Source organism: Jaculus jaculus, chromosome 1 (assembly GCF_020740685.1).
Source record: "Jaculus jaculus isolate mJacJac1 chromosome 1, mJacJac1.mat.Y.cur, whole genome shotgun sequence".
Taxonomy (NCBI): Eukaryota; Metazoa; Chordata; class Mammalia; order Rodentia; family Dipodidae; genus Jaculus; species Jaculus jaculus.
Genome location: NC_059102.1, coordinates 8,705,395 through 8,727,770, shown reverse-complemented (window position 1 = coordinate 8,727,770; position 22,376 = coordinate 8,705,395). Strand labels below are relative to the sequence as shown.

The 22,376-nt window shown below is 44.3% G+C and overlaps 1 protein-coding gene across 1 annotated transcript; it reads right to left on the bottom strand.

Moving 5' to 3' along the window:
* Positions 1–222: 222 nt before the first annotated feature.
* Positions 223–1,083, bottom strand: LOC101614015 (A-kinase anchor protein 7-like). The gene has a single exon (XM_045141138.1). It carries the CDS (start codon positions 1,071–1,073, stop codon positions 309–311), a length of 765 nt encoding a protein of 254 aa, XP_044997073.1. The 5' UTR covers positions 1,074–1,083; the 3' UTR covers positions 223–308.
* Positions 1,084–22,376: the final 21,293 nt, after the last annotated feature.

The following is a 22,376-nucleotide window of genomic DNA, read 5'->3' as shown; positions in this document are numbered from 1 at the left end:
CTTTGGTGTTTACCAAAGAGCTACTTAATAAGAGGAAAAGACTTCACAGTCTACATGACCATACCTAATAGCGATGTCAAAGTTGCATCGAAACCACCATCATTTGCTTGGTTACCGTTTTTAACAAGTCTTCCTTCAAAAAGCTCCCTCTTAATTTTGGCCTGAATCTCAGGCTGTAATAAAAGTGCCCTTATCTGTTTAACTTTGGACTTCCTTTCTCGATGTAAAGCTTCATGAATTAAGTCTTGGTTTCCAATTGGTTTCTTGCCAATCACGACTGAAGACTCACAGTGGAAGTAGCCATCACTTCACTTCTCCTTCAACATGGAGCACAGGTCTATGCGGTAGAACATTTCTTCTCCAAATCTGTGGTTGATAAATTTTTCATACAATCCAAGCTCTATTTTTTTCACTCCTTTCTTCCGGAGCACTGGTGCTTTTGACAGTTTCATGAAGGTCAAGTGAGGCTTGAAACTTCTGTTTTCTCCTGCCAGGATGCCTTTTTCTTGAAAAGTTCTTTTTGCAGCCTCTGCTATCTCCAGGAGCGGCTTGATGTGATCTCCTTCTGCCAGCTTCACAAAGCCAACCTGACTTCCGAAGGTGTCAATCCCCTGGAAGGGCAAGATCAAGTGTTTCCCTTTGAGGATTTCCTCTATGGATGGCTTTAATTCCAAGAGTGCATCAATACCAGTGATGACTTCATCTTCATTTAGTAACTGCATCACCAGCAGGGTACTATGAAAGGAGCCATCACCAACCATTGCTTTGGCCAGTCGCTCATCTTGTTGTATTATTGCATTTTGCAGGATTTTAATTCCTCCGGTAATCTTTTTGTTGGTGATTGGAATGGATAGGAAATAGTTTGGTTGATAATCTTTCTGCTTTTTTTTTTTCCTCTTCTTTATTTGATCACTCTTGATCAATTCATTTTCTTTACTTCTCTTCGAATTTACTTGTGGTATATCAGTGATTTCATAATCATCTTTAATATCTATCGTAGCAAACGGCATATTTATTAGAGAATCCAATACTTTGCCTTCAAGTTCTTCTGACATTTCACTTTTTCTTGACATATCTTCACACTCACTGGAATTTATTCCTCAGGATATGGGCTGGACGGTCCAACAGTGGCTGCTGGAGGTTGGAGAGTCTGAGAAGCCTGCTGCTCAGTCCACAGCGCTGGATACCTCAGTGGTCCCGATCTGGAGCTGAAGGTCTGGAAGATTCCTGGAGAGCAGCTGGTCTTCAGTCTTAGTTGGACAGCTAAAGAAGGTGGGTTCTGATGTCCATGAGGACGGCAGCAACAGGGTGGATGGGCTCACCAGTGAGGAGCATGGTAGGCAAAAGGCCCCGCTTTTTCCTGAAGTCTTTTTTTTTTTTTTTTTTTTTAATTTTTATTAACATTTTCCATGATTATAAAATATATCCCATGGTAATTCCCTCCCTCCCCACCCCCACACTTTCCCGTTTGAAATTCCATTCTCAATCATATTACCTCCCCATTACAATCATTGTAATTACATATATACAATATCAACCTATTAAGTATCTTCCTCCCTTCCTTTCTCCACCCTTTATGTCTCCTTTTCAACTTACTGGCCTCTGCTACTAAGTATTTTCATTCTCACAGAGAAGCCCAGTCATCTGTAGCTAGGATCCCCATATGAGGGAGAACATGTGGCGCTTGGCTTTCTGGGCCTGGGTTACCTGACTTAGTATAATACTTTCCAGGTCCATCCATTTTTCTGCAAATTTCATAACTTCATTTTTCTTTACCGCTGAGTAGAACTCCATTGTATAAATGTACCACATCTTCATTATCCACTCATCTGTTGAGGGACATCTAGGCTGGTTCCATTTCCCAGCTATTATAAATTGAGCAGCAATAAACATGGTTGAGCATGTACTTCTAAGGAAATGAGATGAGTCCTTTGGATATATGCCCAGGAGTGCTATAGCTGGGTCATATGGTAGATCAATCTCTAGCTGCTTTAGGAACCTCCACACTGTTTTCCACAATGGCTGGACCAGATTGCATTCCCACCAGCAGTGCAGAAGGGTTCCTTTTTTTCCACATCCCCGCCAACATTTATGATCATTTGTTTTCATGATGGTGGCCAATCTGACAGGAGTGAGATGGAATCTCAATGTAGTTTTAATCTGCATTTCCCTGATGACTAGTGACGTAGAACATTTTTTTAGGTGCTTATATGCCATTCGTATTTCTTCCTTTGAGAACTCTCTATTTAGCTCCTTAGCCCATTTTTTGATTGGCCTGTTTGATTCCTTATTAGTTAACTTTTTGAGTTCTTTGTATATCCTAGATATTAATCCTCTATCAGATATATAGCTGGCGAAGATTTTTTCCCATTCTGTAGGTTGCCTCTTTGCTTTTTTCACTGTGTCCTTTGCGGTGCAAAATCTTTGTAATTTCATTAGGTCCCAGTGGTTAATCTGTGGTTTTATTGCCTGAGCAATTGGTGTTGTATTCAGAAAGTCTTTGTCAAGACCAATATGTTGAAGGGTTTCCCCTACTTTTTCCTCTAGCAGTTTCAAAGTTTCTGGTCTGATGTTAAGGTCTTTTATCCATTTGGACTTAATTCTTGTGCATGGCGAGAGAGAAGAATCTATTTTCATCCTTCTGCAGATATTTATCCAGTTTTCAAAACACCATTTGCTGAAGAGGCTGTCTCTTCTCCAATGAGTATTTTTGGCATTTTTATCGAATATCAGGTGGCTATAGCTACTTGAGCTTACATCCGGGTCCTCTATTCTGTTCCACTGATCTACATGTCTGTTTTTGTGCCAGTACCATGCTGTTTTTGTTACTATGGCTCTGTAGTATAGTTTAAAATCAGGTATGGTGATACCACCAGCCTCTTTTTTGTTGCTCAGTATTATTTTAGATATTCGAGGTTTTTTATGATTCCAAATGAATTTTTGGATTGTTTTTTCTATTTCCATGAAGAAAGCCTTTGGAATTTTGATAGGGATTGCATTAAATGTGTAGATTGCTTTAGGTAAGATTGTCATTTTCACGATATTGATTCTTCCAAGCCAGGAACAAGGGATGTTTCTCCACTTTCTAGTGTCTTCTGCAATTTCTCGCTTGAGTGTCTTAAAGTTCTCATTGTATAGATTCTTTACTTCCTTAGTTAGGTTTATTCCAAGGTATTTTATTTTTTTTGATGCAATTGTGAATGGGAGTGATTCTCTGATTTCATCCTCTGTGTGTTTGTTGTTAGCATATACGAAGGCTACTGATTTCTGTGTATTTATTTTGTATCCTGCTACATTGCTGTAGGTTTTGATCAGCTCTAACAGCTTGCTAGTAGAGTCTTTAGGGTCCTTTATGTATAGAATCATGTCATCTGCAAATAATGATAACTTGATTTCTTCCTTTCCAATTTGTATCCCTTTTATGTGTGTCTCTTCCCTTATTGCTATGGCTAAGACTTCCAAAACTATATTAAATAGAAGTGGAGACAGTGGACACCCTTGTCTTGTTCCTGATTTTAGTGGAAAAGCTTCCAGTTTTTCCCCATTTAGTAATATGTTGGCTGTAGGCTTGTCATAAATAGCCTTTATTATATTGAGATATGTTCCTTCTATTCCCAGTCTCTGTAGGACTTTTATCATGAAGGGATGTTGGATTTTGTCAAATGCTTTCTCTGCATCTAATGAGATGATCATGTGATTTTTGTCCTTCAACCCATTTATGTAATGTATTACATTTATAGATTTGCGTATGTTGAACCATCCCTGCATCTCTGGGATAAAGCCTACTTGGTCAGGGTGAATGATCTTTTTGATATACTCTTGTATTCTGTTTGCCAATATTTTGTTGAGAATTTTTGCATCTATGTTCATGAGGGAGATTGGTCTGTAATTTTCTTTTTTTGTTCTATCTTTGCCTGGTTTTGGTATCAGGGTGATGCTGGCCTCATAGAAGGAGTTTGGTAGGATTCCTTCTTTTTCTATTTCCTGGAAAAGCTTAAGAAGCAATGGTGTTAGCTCTTCCTTAAAAGTCTGGTAAAATTCAGCAGTGAATCCATCCGGGCCTGGGCTTTTTTTAGTTGGGAGATTATTGATAACTGCTCGGATCTCCATGTTTGTTATAGGTCTATTTAAGTGATTAATCTCATTTTGATTTAATTTAGGTAGGTCATATAGATCAAGGAAATCATCCATTTCTTTCAGATTTTCATACTTTGTGGAGTATATGCTTTTATAGTATGTCCCTATAATTTTTTGAATTTCTCTGGAATCTGTTGTGATGTTACCTTGTTCATCTCTGATTTTATTAATTTGTGTCTCTTCTCTCTTTCTTTTGGTCAGATTTGCTAAGGGTTTATCAATCTTGTTTATCCTTTCAAAGAACCAACTCTTTGTTTCATTAATTCTTTGGATTGTTCTTTTTGTTTCTATTTCATTAATTTCTGCCCTAATCTTTATTATTTCTTCCCGTCTACTACTTTTTGGTTTGCCTTGTTCTTCTTTTTCCAAGGCTTTAAGGCGAAGCATTAGGTCATTTACTTGCGACCTTTCTACTTTCTTAATATAGGCACTTAAGGCTATAAATTTACCTCTTAGAACTGCCTTCATTGTGTCCCAGAGATTTTGGTATGTTGTGTTCTCATTATCATTTGACTCTATAAATTTTTTGATTTCCTTTTTGATTTCTTCATTGACCCACTCATCATTTAGTAGTGTATTGTTTAGTTTCCATGATTTTGTGTATGCTCTATAGCCTTTCTTGCTACTGATTTGTAGTTTAATTCCATTGTGGTCAGATAGAATGCAAGGAATTATTTCAATTTTCCTGAATTTGTTAAGATTTGCTTTGTGTCCTAATATATGGTCTATTTTAGAGAATGTTCCATGTGCTGCTGAAAAGAATGTATATTCTGCAGCCTTTGGATGAAATGTCCTGTATATATCTGTTAGGTCCATTCCTTCTATGACCTCATTTAGTCCAGATGCCTCTCTGTTTATTCTTTCCCTGGATGACCTGTCAATTGATGAGAGTGGGGTGTTAAAGTCACCCACCACCACCGTGTTTGGTGTTATCTGTGACCTTAGTTCTAATAGTGTTTGTTTGACGAATTTGGGAGCCCCCATATTAGGTGCATATATGTTTAGGATTGTAATGTCCTCCTGTTGTAGTGTGCCCTTAATCAATATAAAGTGACCTTCCTTATCTTTTTTGACTAACTTCGGACTAAAGTCCACCCTGTCTGATATTAGGATAGCAACCCCTGCTTGTTTTCTAGGCCCATTTGCTTGAAACACCGTCTTCCAACCTTTCACCCTAAGATAATGTCTATCCTTTGTAGAAAGGTGAGTTTCTTGAAGACAACAAATTGTAGGATCCTGCTTTTTAACCCAGTCTGCAAATCTATGTCTTTTCGTTGGGGCATTGAGACCGTTGATATTAAGAGATATTATTGAAAGGTGTGTATTTATGTTTGCCATTTGTGTGTGTGTGTGTGTGTGTTACTTGTTCTACCTGTGCTCTCTTCTGTTAACTGGTATTTGAGTATGGCTGGTTTTTTCTAGGTTCCTTATATGTGTGCTTTTCCTTTTGTTCAGCATGGAGGATTCTATCAAGTATTTTCTGTAGAGCTGGTTTTGTCTTCAGATATTCCTTTAACCTGCTTTTGTCATGGAATGTCTTTATTTCTCCATCTATTTGGATGGATAACTTTGCAGGATAAAGTAACCTTGGTTGACAGTTGTTATCTTTCAGAACTTGGAATATATCACTCCAGGCCCTTCTGGCTTTAAAAGTTTGTGTTGAATAATCTGCTGTGATCCTGATGGGCTTGCTTTTGTAGGTAACTTGATTTTTCTCTCTAACTGCTTTCAATATTTTTTCTTTGGTTTGTGTGTTTGGAAGTTTGAGTATAATGTGGCGAGGAGAGTTTCTTTCTGGGTTTTGTCTGGCTGGGGTTCTAAAGGCTTCCTGTATCTGTATTGGCACCTCTTTCCCAATTTGGGGAAAATTTTCCTCTATGATTTTGTTGAAGATGCCTACTATGCCTCTGGAGTGGAATTCTTCTCCTTCTACTATGCCCTGAATTCTTATATTGGATCTTTTCATAGTGTCCCGAATATTTTGAAATTCCCACTCATACTTTTCTATAAGTTTGTCTTTCTCTTTGTTGGACTGCATTAGGTCTGCCACCTGATCTTCTAGCTTAGATATTCTGTCCTCTCCCTCATCCATCCTACTGGTGAGATTTTCTACAGAGTTTTTTATTTCATTAACTGTGTTCTTCATTGCTAGTAATTCTGACTGGTTTTTCTTTATTATTTCTATTTCTCTATTTATGTCTTGTATTGCCTTCTTTATTTCATTAAATTGGTGTCCTGCCTCTTCTTTGATTCCTTTGATTTCCTCTTTGATTTCCTCTTTGATTTCTTCTTTGATTGTTTTCATGTGTTCTTTGACCTCTTTGAACATATTTATAATTATTCTTTTGAACTCTTTCTCAGGCATTTCCTCTAACTCTTTCTCACTGGAGGACATTTCTGATGCATTAATACTTTTAGGTGGATTTATATCGTCTTGCTTTTTAGTGTTTCTTGTGTTATAATGTATATATTTTTGCATCTTGGATTAAGTTAATGCTTGGATTTTCTAGCTAGCTGTGTATTCTTAGCTGTATCAATTGATTTGATGTAATATATTTTCAGGGTAGGACCTTAAGGTATTAGGTGTGGCTCTTAAGACTCTCAGAGTATCTACAAAGATGTTCTTAGGGGTTGAGTTTCCCTGCTATAGGAGTATTCAAGCAGGCTGAGTGGAATAATATACTGGTAGATTCTAAAATTTAACTAAACACTGTACCCATTCCATCAAAAACAGCCCCGAGTATGTATGCAAGAGTAGTTATTATAATGACCAGATCCTCTATCAACAAAGAGGTTTAGATTTCTGGTCTGTTGAGGTATCCAAGTCAGCTTGTGACCAAGTGAGACCCTTCCCTGGTGCAATCCCAGTTACCTTGGGTGATTGTGGTCTCAGTCAAGTTGCTGCCTGGGTCGTCGGGCTGCTGTTCTGATTTCTGGAGCTGGGCACTTGCTTTTCCTACGGGGCAAACTGAGTCGCTGCTGCCACCTCTGCAGCTGTTGTAGCTGCCTCCCCCGGAGCCCCCACCGCTGCTGAAGCTGCCGTTGCCGTGTCCACCGCTGCTGCTCACCCCGAAGCCGCTCCTGGGTCCGCTGCTTTGTTGCCGTGTCCACCGCTGCTGCTCACCCCGAAGCCGCTCCTGGGTCCGCTGCTTCTGGGGCCACTGGTACCGGTGCTGGAGCCGCTGAAGTTGCTGCCGAATTCTGCTCCTGCTTGGGTCCTGCCGTCAGCCCAAGTTGGCGTGGCCGGGTCCCGGGCCGCTGCTGTGTTCGCTGGAGCTGGGTTCAGGCGGCAGGGGAGGGGAGGGAGCCGCGCTGTTCTGGTTGTATCGTTTCTCCACGTGTGCTTTTACCTCGCGGTCTGCTCCTCCCTCCGCTGCTCGCTGCCGCTCTCCCCTCACGTTTCCCGAGTTGCGGAGAGCGCGGTGTGAGGGGAAAATCCCGCACCTGGCTTGTCCTGCGGCTCGAGCCGAGAGTCCGGCGGTTTTCTGCCGCTCCGCGGTTGCGGCGGGTAGCTGAGCCGCCCCGGGCCGCTGTTCCCGCCTGTGCAGGCTCTGGATGCTCTGGAACTCTTCCACTTCTCCGCTGCCGCCTCAACTTCCTATACACCTCACTTTTTAGTAAAAGTGTGTATTTTGCTGAGTTTTTTTTGGTCTTTTCCCCCCCAGGCTGCTTTGGCGTGGTACCTACGCCGCCATCTTAACCGGAAGTCTTTCCTGAAGTCTTTTTATACATCGATCTGGCTTCTTTTCTTGACTCTCCCCGTCTTCTGATCACATGGTTTGGGGCACGTCATGTCCTTTTCCCGGACCTTCCTCTTCCCCTGTAGAAATGAGCAAATGAGAAGTGGGGTAAAGGGCTTCTCAACCAGTGATAGCATCAGACATTTATTAAGCACCGACGGTGTGCAGAATCGGTACTCCTTCATTGCCAAGCGACCCCATTTAATATTACCCACATTCCTATGAGAGAGGGACTTAAAATCATCCCCATTTTACCTAGATGTTATAGCACATTCCTGTAGTCCCAGGGGTTTGGGAGACTGAGACAGTAGCATATGAAGTTTGAGGCCAGTCTGGGAAACATAGCATGAACCCACCTCAAAAATAAAACTAGGGGGCTGGAGAGATGGCTTAGCGGTTAAGTGCTCGCTTATGAAGCCTATGGACCCCGGTTCGAGTCTCGGTTCCCCAGGTCCCACGTTAGCCAGATGCACAAGGGGGCGCATGTGTGTGGAGTTCGTATGCAGTGGCTGGAAGCCCTGGCGCGCCCATTCTCTCCCTCTCCCTCTACCTGTCTTTCTCTCTGTGTCTGTTGCTCTCAAATAAATAAATAAAAAATAGAAAAAAAATGAACAAAAAAAAAATTAAAAAAAAAAAAGAAAAACCAAATAAAATAAAATAAAATAAAACTAGGGCCAGGCCAGGTGTGGTGGTGCACGCCTTTAATCCCAGCATTTAGGAGGCAGAGGTAGGAGGGTTGCCCTGAGTTCAAGGCCACCCTGAGACTACATAGTTAATTCCAGGTCAGCCTGGACCAGAGTGAGACCCTACATTGAAACACCAAAAACCAAAAACCAAACAAAACAAAAAAACTAGGGCCAGGTGTGGTGTAACCCTTTAATCCCAGTGCTTAGGAGGCAGAGGTAAGAGGCTCACCACGAGTTCAAGGCCAGCCAGCTGAAAGTGAATTCCAGGTCAGCCTGAACTAGAGTGACACACTACCTTGAAGAAGAAAAGAAAGAAATAGCCGGGCGTGGTGGTGCACGCCTTTAATCCCAGTGCTTGGGAGGCAGAGGTACGAGGATCACCATGAGTTTGAGGCTACCTTGAGACTGCATAATGAATTCCAGGTCAGCCTGAGCTAGAGTGAAACCCTACCTCAAAAATCCAAAAAGAAAAAAGAAAAGAAAGAAAGAAAACCAGGGCTGGGAAGATGACTCAGTGGTTCAGTGTTGCTCGCTGCATAAGCACAAGGGCCCGAGGGAGCCCAAGACCGCCTGCGCGCATAGCTCTAGAGCCCATGTAAGACCACTGGGCCTGGCCACACATACTTGTAACCCCGTCCCTCAGGGGAGCAGAGACTCCAGGATCCTCAGAGCCTCCAGAGCTCTGGAATCATAAACAAATGAGTGATGGAGCAAGACACCACACATCCCACTTCGGCCATTTGGGCAAACATTTGGGGCGCTACAAGGGCGCGTATATACACTATTTACACAGCACACCCTCTGCATTACACATACACATACAAGCAAAAACAACAAAAAAGGTCTAGAGAGATGGCTTAGTAGTTAAGGTCCTTGTCTGCAAAGCCTAAGGACCCAGTTTCAATTCTCCAGTACCCATGTTAAGCCAGATGCAAAAGGTAGTGCATGCATCTGGAGTTCGTTTGCAATGACTAGAGGCCATGGTGTACAGATTCTCTCTCTCTCTCTCTCTCAAATAAATAAAATAATATTAAAAAATGTTTTCTGGGCATGTGCACGCCTTTAATCCCAGCACTTGGGATGCAGAGGTAGGAGGACCACTGTGAGTTTGAGGCCACCCTGAGGGACTACATAGTGAATTCCAGGTTAGCCTGAGCTAGAGTGAGACCATACCTTGTAAAATAAAAAAATTAATAAAAAATAGACATATTAACAAAATTGAGAGTTTGGGTAGCTGTGTAGCCCATTGGGGGAGAAAGCTCATCAACAGTCTTTTTTTTTTTTGTTTTTCAAGGTAGGGTCTCACTCTTGTCCAGGCTGACCTGGAAATCACTCTGTAGTCTCAGGGCGGCCTTGAACTCACGGTGATCCTCCTACCTCTGCCTCCCGAGTGCTGGGATTAAAGGCGTGCGCCACCACGCCCGGCTCTCATCAACAGTCTTAACCAGCAGTGGACCCTATAAGCTTTATGGCTGGCTAGCCAGGCCACATGTGTCAACTGGTGCAATGGTGGCTCTTGGCACTGCCAAAGAACTCCAGATGCATGTACCACTTTGTGCATCTGCCTTTACGGGTTTACTGGGGATTTGAACCTGGGCCACCAGTCTTTGCAAGCAAGTACCTTTAACCATTGAGCCATCTGCCCAGGCCCCAATGGCAGATATTTTGTATGTCCTTCCATAATATGATTCCTACGCTCTTTCATGGGTTCAGGCTGGACTGGATACATCATACTGCAGCTACTAATGTGGGATGGATGGGTAGCCTTTCTCCCTTCCTTTCTTTTTTTTTTTTTGATTTATTATTTTTTTAAAAATTTATTTATTTATTTGAGAGCGACAGACAGAGAAAGAGGCAGAGAGAGAGAGAGAATGGGTGCACCAGGGTCTCCAGCCACTGCAAACGAACTCCAGATGCATGGGCCACCTTGTGCATCTGGCTTACGTGGGTCCTGGGGAATCAAGCCTCAAACCAGGGTCCTTAAGCTTCACAGACAAACACTTAACCATTAAGCCATCTTTTCAGTCTCTCTTTCTTTCTCTCTCTCTCTCTCTCTCTCTTCCTTTCTTTGGTGTTTTTGAGGTAGGGTCTCACTCTAGCCCAGGCTGACCAGGAGGGCCTCAAACTCACAGTGATCTTCCTTTCTCTGCCTCCTGAGTGCTAAGATTTATGGTTTGTGCCACCACGCCAAGCTCTGGATCTTTCTTGAAATTCAAGTGATTGGTACCAAGTGATCTAATGGCCTTCAGAATCTTGGGGCCTGATATAGGGTCATGGCTCACACCTGTACTCCCAATACTGGGCTGCTCAGTGAGATCTAGTCTCCAAAGCAGAAAACAAAGCACAAAAAGAAAGTCTTGGTCTGGAGAGATGGCTTAGGGATTAAGTGCTCGTCTGTGAAGCCTAAGGACCCCGGTTTGAGACTCAGTTCCCCAGGACCCACATTAGCCAGATGCACATGGTGGTGCATGCATCTGGAGTTCATTTGCACTGGCTGGAGGCCCTGGCGTGCCCATTCTCTCTATCTATCCGCCCCTTTCTCTCTCTGTCTGTCACTCTCAAATAAATAAAAAATAAACAAAAAAGAGAGTCTTGGAGGTCCCTTCCATCACGGGAAACTTCAGCTCCGTGTTGACTTGGCTGAGGTGCGTGTGGAGGCAGCACCTGTTGATGGCTGAGCGGAGCTGTGCTCATAGCTTTTTCCAAGATGCCTTCAGGAAAGAAATGTGCGAGCTCTAGCTTCACAAAGAGGGCCTCTTGGGAGGGACAGCAGAGCCTGACAAGCAGTGGATTTCTTGCTATCGTTTGTCGCCACTGGAGGTTGGGAACAGACTGTCCAACTCTGCCCACTCCTAAGGGTTTCTCAAAGGCGTTTTCAGTCAGTTTCATTTGTTATCAGGAACTCCTGCAATAAGAAAAATAAAGAATAACATTTGCAAATAACCCTCTATTACTTAAGGCTTTTTCCATTTCCATTGTATTCTGGAAGAACTTACCAAGCACAGCAAAGCCAGACAGTGGGCTTCACAACTGAGGACCAGGAGACACAGACAAGCTTTCCCTGGGTCTGCTGCTCAAGCCAGAGGGCAGCTTTCTGGAGAAGCCTTTGAAGTGATTGCTCAGAAGGCTCCAGATGAAATCTCAGTGATAAACTTGGGAGGAAGACTACTATTAAGAACCAGAAAACTCTGTAAAGCAGAGGCTAGCATTCCAGTGCTGCCCGTCACGGAGGAGACCTGAAATCAGCACGTGCAGCTCACAGATATTTTATCTTTAAAGATAACGTTTGAGCTTTGCGTGATCATGTGTATCTGTCATCCTAGCTACTTGGAAGGCTGGCTTAGGCCTAGAAGTAAGGGACCACCCTGAGCCACATAGTAAGACCTGCATCTAGAAGGAAGGAAGGAAGGAAGGAAGGAAGAAAGGAAGGAAAGAAGGAAGAGAGGGAAAGAAAGAGAAGGTAAAGGAAGGAAAGCACAGAGCTGGCACATAGTAAGATCTTTCTCACAAAAAAAGTGGGGGGTTGGAGAGATGGCTCAATGGTTAAAGGCACTTACTTTCAAAACCTGATGGCCTGGGTTTGATTCCCCAGTCCCCACGTTTTAAAGCCAGATGCACACAGCAGTGTGTGTGTGTGAGTTCATTTGCAGCAGCTAGAGGCCTGCCACTCCCATTCCTTCTCTCTCTTTTCTTGCAAATAAATAACAAAAATAAAAAACAAACAAAAAATAGGGCCAGGGAGATGCTCAGTGGAGAAAGTGTTTGCCAAACAAGTTTGAGGACCCGAACTTGAATCCCTGGGTTCCATGTAAAGTCGGAGTAATCCCAGCATGGGGAGAAGAGAGACAGGAGAAGCACTTGGAAACTTGCAGGTCAGCTCGCCCTGCAAACAGCAGTGAACCGCATGAATGATGAGAACCCCTGCCTCAAACTAGGTGGAAGAGGAGGACCCAGCCAGGAGTGGCGGCGCACTCGGAAGGCAGAGGTAGAAGGATCGCCGTGAGTTTGAGGCCACTCTGAGAATACAGAGTGAATTCCAGGCCAGCCTAGACTAGAGTGAAACCCTACCTGGGGGAGAGGGGAAGAGGAGGACCCAACCCCAAAGTTGTCTCTGACATCGACACACGCATGATGGCATGAATATGCCTGTAGCCTTGTACATGAACACTCACACACAAAATAATACAGGAAAAAGGCTCAAAAATGGTGTGCTGGAGAGATGGCTTAGCAGTTAAAGGCACTTGCCTGGAAGCCTAAGGACTCAGGTTCGATTTCCCAGTACCCACGTAGGCCAGACGCACAAGGGGGAGCATGCATCTGGAATTCATTTGCAGTGGCTGAAGGCCCTGTTGTGCCCATTCTCTCTGTCTCTTCCCCTCTCTCTCAAATAAATAAATAAATATTTTTAAAAATGGTGAACAAACATGTCAGTGAAATCCAAACCACACTGGGCCAGGCATATTGGCTTGTGACCTTCATCTCAGTGCACTGGTCACTAAGTAGAAGACTCAATGTGGGCTCAAGGCCATCTTGGGTTACAGAGTGAGACTGTCTCAAAAACCAAAAATCAGGGCTGGAGAGATGGCTTAGCAACTAAGGTGTTTGCCTGTGAAGACTCAGGACCTAGGTTCAACCTCCCAGAACCCACATAAGCCAGATGTACATAGCATAGTGGTGCATGTGTCTGTAGTTTGTTTGCAGTGGCAGGAAGCCCTGGTGCATCCATTCTCTCTCTCTCTAATAAATTAAATTTTTTTTGTTGTTTTTTCGAGGTAGGTCTTGCTGTAGCCCAGGCTGACCTGGAATTCACTATGTAGTCTCAGAGTGGGCGTAAACTCATGGTGATCCTCCCATCTCTGCCTCCAGAGTCCTGGGATTAAAGGTGTGTACCACCATGCCCAGTGGAATACTATAATTTGTGACAATATGAATGGACCTGGAAGACATTATGCTAAGTGAAAGAAGTTAGCCACCGGACTAGTACCATATGATTCCATTTATACAAAGCATAGTAAAGTTATATAAGCAGAAATGATAATCACGGCTGCCAGACCTGGGAGAAGAGGAAAAGCATTGATGTTCAATGGAGATAAAGTTACTCACACGAAATTACTAAACTTTGGATATCTACCATACGATGTAATGTTTGGAGGTAACAATACAGTGCTTACTTATGTGGGGGCTGGGAAATAGCTTAGTGGTAGAGTGTTTATCTAGCATGTGTGGGGCCCTGGGTTCAATCCCCAGTGTAGGGGCGGGGGTTAAAAATGGGCTAGCTCAGACTGGGCATGGTGGCACATGCCTGTAGTTCCAGCACTCAGAGGCAGAGGAAGGAGGGTGGCCATAAAGTCGAGGCCTGAGACTACATAGGTCTTTAATCCCAGCTACTTGGGAAGCTGAGAAAGGAGCATTATAAATTCAATGCTTGAATGGGCTACAGAGTGAATTATTGCCAATATGGGCAAACTAGTAGGTCCTCCTCTCAAAAGTAAAACAGAAAAACAAAAGAAGCTGGTGGCTGAGAGAGGTGGCACATGCCTTCAATCCCAGCACTCTGGAGGCTGAGGTAGGAGGATCACTGTGAGTTCAAGGCCACCTTGAGACTACATAGTGAATCCCAGGTCAGCCTGTAGCTGGAGTGAGACGCTACCTTGAAAAACCAATAATAAATAAATAAATAAATAAATAAAAGGCTGGAGAAATGGCTTAGCTGTTAAGGCACTTGCCTGCACCTGTGAAGCCTAAGGACCTGGGTTTGAGTGCCCAATACCCACGTAAGGCAGATGCACAAGGTAAAGTTCATTTGCAGTGGCTAAAGGCCCCGTACACCTATTCTCTCTGCCTTTCTCTCTCAAATAAACAAATTTTTAAAAAGAAAGAAAGCCCAGCGTGGTGGCACACGCCTTTAATCCCAGCACTCAGGAGGCAGAGGTAGGAGGTTCACAGTGAGTTTGAGGCCACCCTGAGACTCCATAGTGAATTTCATGTCAGCCTGGGCTAGAGTGAGACCCTACCTCAAAAAAGCAAAAAAAGAAAACAAAAGGCACATTAGAAATTGGAATCATACAGAATAAAGATTGGAAGATATAAATCAAAATATGAATCTTTATGTATTGTCTCTATTTTCTAAGATTAATTCTCACCGGTTATAAAAATATTTTTATTATTTATTTAAGAAAGAGAGAGAGGGAGAAAAGACAGAACAGGCCTATTGTAGACTGTAAACAAATTCCAACCATGTGGCACTTTGTGCTTCTGGTTTTACGTGCGTACTAGGGAACTGAGGCCAGACCAGCAGACTTTGCAAACAAATGCCTGTACCACTGAGCCATCTCTACAGCCCCCACCATAGTTTTGTAATCAGCAAGTTTCTTGCTTATTTTTTTAATTATTTTTTTTTTGAGAGAGAAAGAGGCAGAGAGCACACACGTGTGTGTGTGTGTGTGTGTGTGTGTGTGTGTGTGTGTGCGCGCGCGCGCACTAGCAGGGCCCTCAGCTGCTACAGACAAATCGCAGACACGTGTGCCCCCTTGTGTGCTTGTGTTACTATGCGCCTGGCTGTGTGGAGCCTGGAGATTTGAACATGAGTTCTTAGGCTTCCCAGGCAAGCACCTGAACCGCTAAGCCACCTCCCAGCCCTTATTTATTAATAATTTATTTTAATTTCTTGCTGACTTTTTTTTTTTTCCAGGTAGGGTCCCACTCTATCTCAGGTTGACCTGGATTCACTATGTAGTTTCAAGGTGGCCTCAAACGCCTGGAGACCCTCCTACCTCTGCCTCCCGAGTGCTGGGATTGAAGGCGTGTGCCGCCACACCCTGGTTGTCTGTTATAATTTTAAAAGTATACATTACACTACTTTTAAAATTAAAGGGGATAAGTAGAAGAGCAGATTAATTGGGGTGAAAAGGCCCAAGTGAGGTCAGGGGAAGAGATTGAGTAAAGGAAAGTTGGAGGGAGGGCTAATCAAAATCTAAGGATATAAATAAGTCATATAGAAACCTACTTTTTTGGACAATAGAATTCTCAGGAGCCGTAGATTGTTACTAGAAAATTTTCAGTGCCAGGGATGGGATACCTTCCAGTGAGTTGTTGGCCAGGAAGGTCCCTGATGTCCCCAGAACATTACAGGCCATTGCTGAGGCCCTTGGTTTCCCACTAGGAATAGATGGTAGGACCCTATTGCTGAAGACTCCACATACTTGGGCTGCAAGGTCACTGAGAAATCCTGCTGGAGCTGAGCTGAAAACCTCCTCCATGTAGACCAGCTGACAGAAAGCTGGAAGAAGCCATTCTACATGCAGTTCAATGGGAGAGAGAGAAATCACCAGTGAAGACACCCAACAGTGGACACTGCAAACCTTATATTTGGCCAGCCAGGCCAAATGAGCCAACAGGTGCAATATTGACACATCTGTTAGGGGGGAAACCAACTGCCCTTTAATTTGACTAGAGGCTGGCTCCATGGGAGAGAATACCTCCCTGATACAGGGGTAGTCATGAGCCCTAGGAGTGTAACATCTGCTGCTGTCTGGCTAAATGTGTATACTATGCTCACTGTTGCAGTCAGGTTCAGAATTGCTGGTAGAAATCACCTAACCAAGAGCAGCTGTGGGGAGAAGATGTTTATTTTGGCTTACAGGCTTGAGGAGGAAGCTCCATGATGGAAGGGAAAATGATGGCATGAGCAGAGGGTGGACATCACCCCCTGGCCAACATAAAGTGGACCAGAGCAACAGGAGAGTGTGCCAAATACTGGCAAGGGGAAACTGGCTGTAACACCCACAAGCCCACCCCCAACAATACACTCTCTCCAGGAGGCGTCAATTCCCAAATCTCCATCAGCTGGGAACCCAGCACTCAGAACACCCAAGTTTATGGAGGACACCCAAATCAAACCACCACATTCACCAAACTGCCCAGTAAGCACTTCTCTTAATGTTCATACCCATATATTAATGCTACTCTCACTTTTGGTTAGAGAGCCTTCTCTTTTCAGATGGCAATGACCTTGGGATGACTCGGGAGGCACCATGGTGCTAAGAAGAAGAGACAGAGGAGCGCTCAGCACTGAAATATCTCTAACACACCTTCCAAGGCTCAGGATCCATTGTGGAAGAGGTGGTGGAAAGAATGTAAGAGCCAAAGGAAGCGTAGGGCTCCTTACAATGTGCTTCTGCAGACACAAAATTGTCTGGATATCTATGACCTCACAGTGCCTGACACTACCTACACAAGACCATCATAATAGGAGGAAAAGATGACATCAGAATAAAAGAGAGACTGATTGAGGGGAAGGGGATATGATGGAGAATGGAGTTTCAAAGGGGAAAACGGGGGGGAAGGAGGGACTTATGGGACATTGTTTATACTCATGGAAGTTGTCAATAAAAAATTAAATTAAAGGGGAAGAAGGAATGAAAGCAAAGTATGGACACTTCAACCTGTTTCCTTTGAAGCCCACCAAATGTCTTTCAAGACTGTGTGTTGTGAAGGAGACAATATAAACAGCGCGTGCTGGGCTGGAGAGATGCCTCAGCAGTTAAGGCACTTGTCTGCCAAGCCGGACAACCTTGGTTTGCTTCCCCAGTACCCATGTAAAGCCAGACGCACAAAGTGGCTCATGCATCTGCAGTTGGTTTTCAGTGGCAGGAGACCTTGGCACGTCTATTCTCTCTCTCTCTTTCTCTTAGTCTGTATCTCTCTGCTTGAAAATAAATAAATAAGTAATAAAAATACTTAACACAAGTAAAAGCATGTGCCAGCATCTGGGCTGGAAGTCTTTTAAAAAATATATTTATTTATTTGCAAGCAGAAAGAGAGAGAGAGAGAGAGAGAGGCGAGCATGTCAGGGCCTCTAGCCACTGCAAACCAGTTTCAGCTGCATGCCCCCTCCTTGTGCATCTGGCTTACGTGGGTCCTGGGGAATCAAACCTGGGTCCTTTGGCTTCACAGGCAAGTGCCTTAACCACTCAGCAATCTCTCCAGCCCTGGAAGCGCTTTCATCTGGGGTTGTCAGTGCCATGGGTTGCAGGGTGTTCTGAGGAGATGTGCGCAACGTGGTGTAGCAGACGGGATAGGGCAAGGGGCTCCAGCGGGAGGCCCCTCCTGCACGAGGCAGCCTCTGCGCATTTTCAGAACAGACCCTGTTCAGCAGCGGAGACCCTGGGTGCTGCTTCTGCTCTGGCAAAGGAGGTGTCAGGGTTTGGAGGGTCTCCCAAGTGTGCCAGAGGAGGGCTCTGTATTATCCACAGACAACACGCTTACAGAGCAGCCTGCTCACTGCCGCGCAAACACAGCCTCCCCTGGGCCCCCTACAGTGGAACACGCCGCCCTGAGCCCCCCCAGAGCACACAGAACTGCATTGACTGTTCTGAAGGGCGTCGGCGATGGGAGGGGCCTGTTTTGAACTTGTCTGGGAATTTACTCTACTCTATCCTTTCGCAATGCACTTTTCTAGCTGGGTCTCTTTCCTAGGGATGCTTCCATTTTTATTTCTTTTCATTTAGTATTATGACATGAGCATATTTTTCATGTTAGTACAAATTCTTCAAAACTTTTCCAAATATCATACAACACTCCGCTACAAGATTGTGCCATAAATTATCCTTTGGTTGCTGTTGGAGTGGTTGGCAATTTTATTGATACTTATGATGCTGTAGATAATTTTTTGGGGGGGCCCTGTGTGTGTTCATGTCTGTGAGGGCCTAGGTATGCATGTGTGTGCAGTGTGTGCAGAGGCCAGAGAAGAGCCCTGTCATTCCGCAGGTGCTGTGTGCCACCCCTTACTGAGACAGGGTCTCCCACTGGGCTGGAGCTTGCCAAGTAGGTAACACTGGCCGGCCAGCAAGCTCCAGGGATTCCAGTGCTGGGCACACAGGCGCCACTGCACTCGGCATTTACTTGTGTTTTGGGGATTTGAACTCAAGTCCTCATGCTGCGAAGACAAGAACTTTCCCAACTGAGCTACCTCCCCATCCCCTGCAGCTAATATTTAGCTGGGATTAAAGACGTGTGCCACCAAACCAGGCTTCGCTAATTTTTTTATTATTTTATTAATTTATTTATTCGTGTGAGGAGAGAGAAAGAGAGGACATATGTGCCAGGGCCTCCTGCCACTGAACATGAACTCCAGACACATGCAGCATCTTGTGCATCTGGCTTTGCACGGGTACTGGGGAATGGAACCCAGGGAGTCATACTTTGCAAACAGCACTTGTAAGTGCAATCTCTCCAGCCGCCCTGCCCTGTAACTCGTGTTGTGATGTTATCAAGCGTGTTGATTGTTTCCTTAGGGCTGACTCCAATCAAAACCACTGGGTTAACGGCAGGTGCTTTTTTCAGTGGGTTTGTCTGAATGCTGGGGTTGCAATCCAGGGTCTTTTGCACACTAGGCTGGTGGTTACTGCTGAGCCACACACCCAGCTCCGAGTATTATTTTTTCTATTTTTTTTTAAATTTTTTTTAAAAATTTATTTGAGAGCGACAGACACAGAGAGAAAGACAGATAGAGGGAGAGAGAGAGAATGGGTGCGCCAGGGCTTCCAGCCTCTGCAAACGAACTCCAGATGCGTGCGCTCCCTTGTGCATCTGGCTAATGTGGGACCTGGAGAACCGAGCCTCGAACCGGGGTCCTTAGGCTTCACAGGCAAGCGCTTAACCGCTAAGCCATCTCTCCAGCCCCATTTTTTCTATTTTATCTTTATTTATTTGAGAGAGAGAGAGGGAGAGAGAGAGATTGAGAATGGGTGCGCCAGGGCTTCCAGCTGCTGCAAACGAACTCCAGACCTATGTGGCTTACATGGGTCCTGGGAAATCAAACCTGGGTCCTTGAGCTTTGTAGGCAAGTGCCTCAACCACTAAGCCATCTCTACAGCCTTTTTTTTTTTTTTTTTTTAAATAAAACTTTTACTTTGCCAGGCTGTCTTGTTCTTTCCTTTATTCAAGGCAAAATGGCTTTTAAACTCTTTTTGCTAATTATGAAATAAATACCTACTCTGTGTAAGTGATATTTTTTCTTTTTTAAAATATATTTTATTTACTGATTTATTTATGAGAGAGAGAGAAAGAGAGAGAGAGAGAGAGAGAGAGAGAGAATGGGCACACCAGGGCTTCCAGCCACTGCAAATGAACTCTAGATGCGTATGCCCCCTTGTGCATCTGGCTTACGTGGGTCCTGGAGAGTGGAACTGGGATCCTTTAGCTTTGCAGGCAAATGCCTTTAACTGCTAAGCCATCTCTCCAGCCCTTTTTTTTCTTTTTTAAAAAGTATTTTACTTATTTATTTGAAAGAGAGGGAGACAGAGAGAAAGAGGCAGATAGAGAGAATGGGTGTGCCAGGCCTTGTAAATGAACTCCAGATGAATGCGCCCCCTTGTACATCTCGCTTATGTGGGTACTGGGGAGTTGAACTTGGGTCCTTAGGCTTTGTAGGCAAGAGCCTTTACCACCACTAAGCCATATTTCCAGCCCCCTGTAATTAATTTTATTTATTTAATTGAGAGAGGAGGCAGATGAGAAAGAGAGAGAGAGAGAGAGAGATCTATCACATCAGAGCCTTATCCATTGCACTCAAACTCCAGACGTGTGCACCACCTTGTGCGCATGTGCAACCTTGTGCATCTGGCTTATGTGGGATCTGGGGAGTCAAATATGACTCCCTAGGCTTTGTAGGCAAGCACCTTAACCACTAACCATCTTTCTAGCCTGATTTTTTAATATTTTATTTTCATTTATTTGAGAGAGAGGCAGAGAGAGAGAGATAGAAAGAGGAAGAATGGGCACACCAGGGCCTACAGCCACTGCAAATGAACTCCAGACGCGTGCGCCCCCTTGTGCATCTGGCTAATGTGGGTCCTAGGGAATTGAGCCTCGAACCAGGGTCCTTAGGCTTCACAGGCAAACGCTTAACCGTTAAGCCATCTCTCCAGACTCTAATTGATTTTGAATAGATAAAAAGAGACAGAAATAAAAATTATCAGGCATATCTACTATGGATAACTATTATTAATGTTTCTTCCCCCAGCTGGGTGTGATAGTTCATGCTTTTAATCCCAGCACTTAAGAAAGAGGCACGGGCTGGAGAGATGGCTTGGTGGTTAAGCGCTTGCCTGTCAAGCCTAAGGACCCCGGTTCGAGGCTCGATTCCCCAGGACCCACGTTAGCCAGATGAACAAAGGTCGCATGTGTCTGGAGTTCCTTTGCAGTGGCTAGAGGCCCTGGCGTGCCCATTCTCTATCTGACTATCTGCCTCTTTCTCTCTCTGTCTGTCACTCCCAAATAAATTAAAAAAAGAAAGAAAGAAAGAAAGAAAGAAAGAAAGAAAGAAAGAAAGAAAGAAAGAAAGAAAGAAAGAAAAGAAACAGGTGGGAAGATTGCTCTGAGTTTGAGGTCAGACTGGGCTACATGTATAGCAAAAGCCTGTCTCAAAATCTCAAATAACAGGTGCTGGGGAATCATAGCCCAGTTAACAGAGTGCGTGCCTAACGTGCCCAAACCCCTGAGCTCAACACCCAGCACCGCCCCAACCAGGTGTGACAGGTCATGCATGTGATGTCCACACCTGGGAGGTGAAGGCAGCAAGGCCAGAAGCTTCTGTCCATGCCCAGCTACGCAGTGAGTTCAAGTCCAGCCTGCCATACACGAGACCCTGTCTCAAAACAGCAGCAGCAGTAGTAATTACAACAATCCCCCAAATCATAATAATCCAACAAGAATAACAGTTCTCCCAGCCCTGTCCTTATGTGTACATATACTTCACTGCACATGACGTCTTCTTTTCATTTGTTTCAAGGTAGGATTTCTCTCTAGCCCAGGCTGACCTGGAATTCACTATGTAGTCTCAGGGTGGCCTTGAATTCACGGAGACTCTCCTACCTCTGCCTCCCGAGTGCTGGGATTAAAGGTGTGTGCCACCACGCTCGGCCACACAACTACTTCTAATTCACTTTCCTTGACATATATGAACATGTTCTAATAATTTGAGAGCTTTTTCTTGTTCGTGTGTCTAAGGCAGTGTGTGTGTGATGGATACGTTTGTGTGTGGTGTATGCATATGTCACTGTAACAGATAAATTTAGAGTTCTAGGGTGCATCCTGGAGCCCCAAGCCCTGAGTTCACATATGCAAACTAACCAAAGAATTGGCAATTCCAGATTCAAGACAATGACTTATTTTTTTTTAAATTTATTAGAGAGAGAGGGGGAAAAAAAATGGGTGTGTGAGGGCCTTTAGCTGCTGCACACAAAATCCAGACACATGCGCCACCTTGTGCATCTGGCTTATGTGGGTGCTGGGGAATCAAACCTGGGTCCTTTGGCTTTGCAGGCAAACACTTTAACCATTAAGCCATCTCTCCAGCCCCAAAATTGCTTTTAAAATACCACACTTTGGGCTGGAGAGATGGCTTAGTGGTTAAATGCTTGCCTGTGAAATCTAAGGACCCTGGTTCGAGGCTCGATTCCCCAGGACCCACGTTAGCCAGATGCACAAGGGGGCGCATGAATCTGGAGTTTGCAGTGACTGGAGGCCCTGGCGTGCCCATTCTCTCTCTCTCTCTGCCTCATTCTCTCTCTGTCTGTCACTCTCAAATAAATAAAAATTAAAAAGATATTTTAAAAGCCCACCTTTTAAAAAAATACTACATTTTATTCAGATGTTACAAAGGTGTGGGGAAGGGAGAAAACTGAGGGCTAAGGAAGGGAAAGAGGGGAGAAGGGAGATATGTCACACGGGGCCAGGGACCCATGTAAAGGAACATGGATCTTAGAAAAAGAAACTTGAGGCTGGGAGTGGCGGCGCACGCCTTTAATCC

Excerpts from the sequence above, each read along its gene's own strand:
- LOC101614015 (XM_045141138.1), bottom strand. The coding sequence starts at position 1,073 with ATGTCAAGAAAAAGTGAAATGTCAGAAGAACTTGAAGGCAAAGTATTG.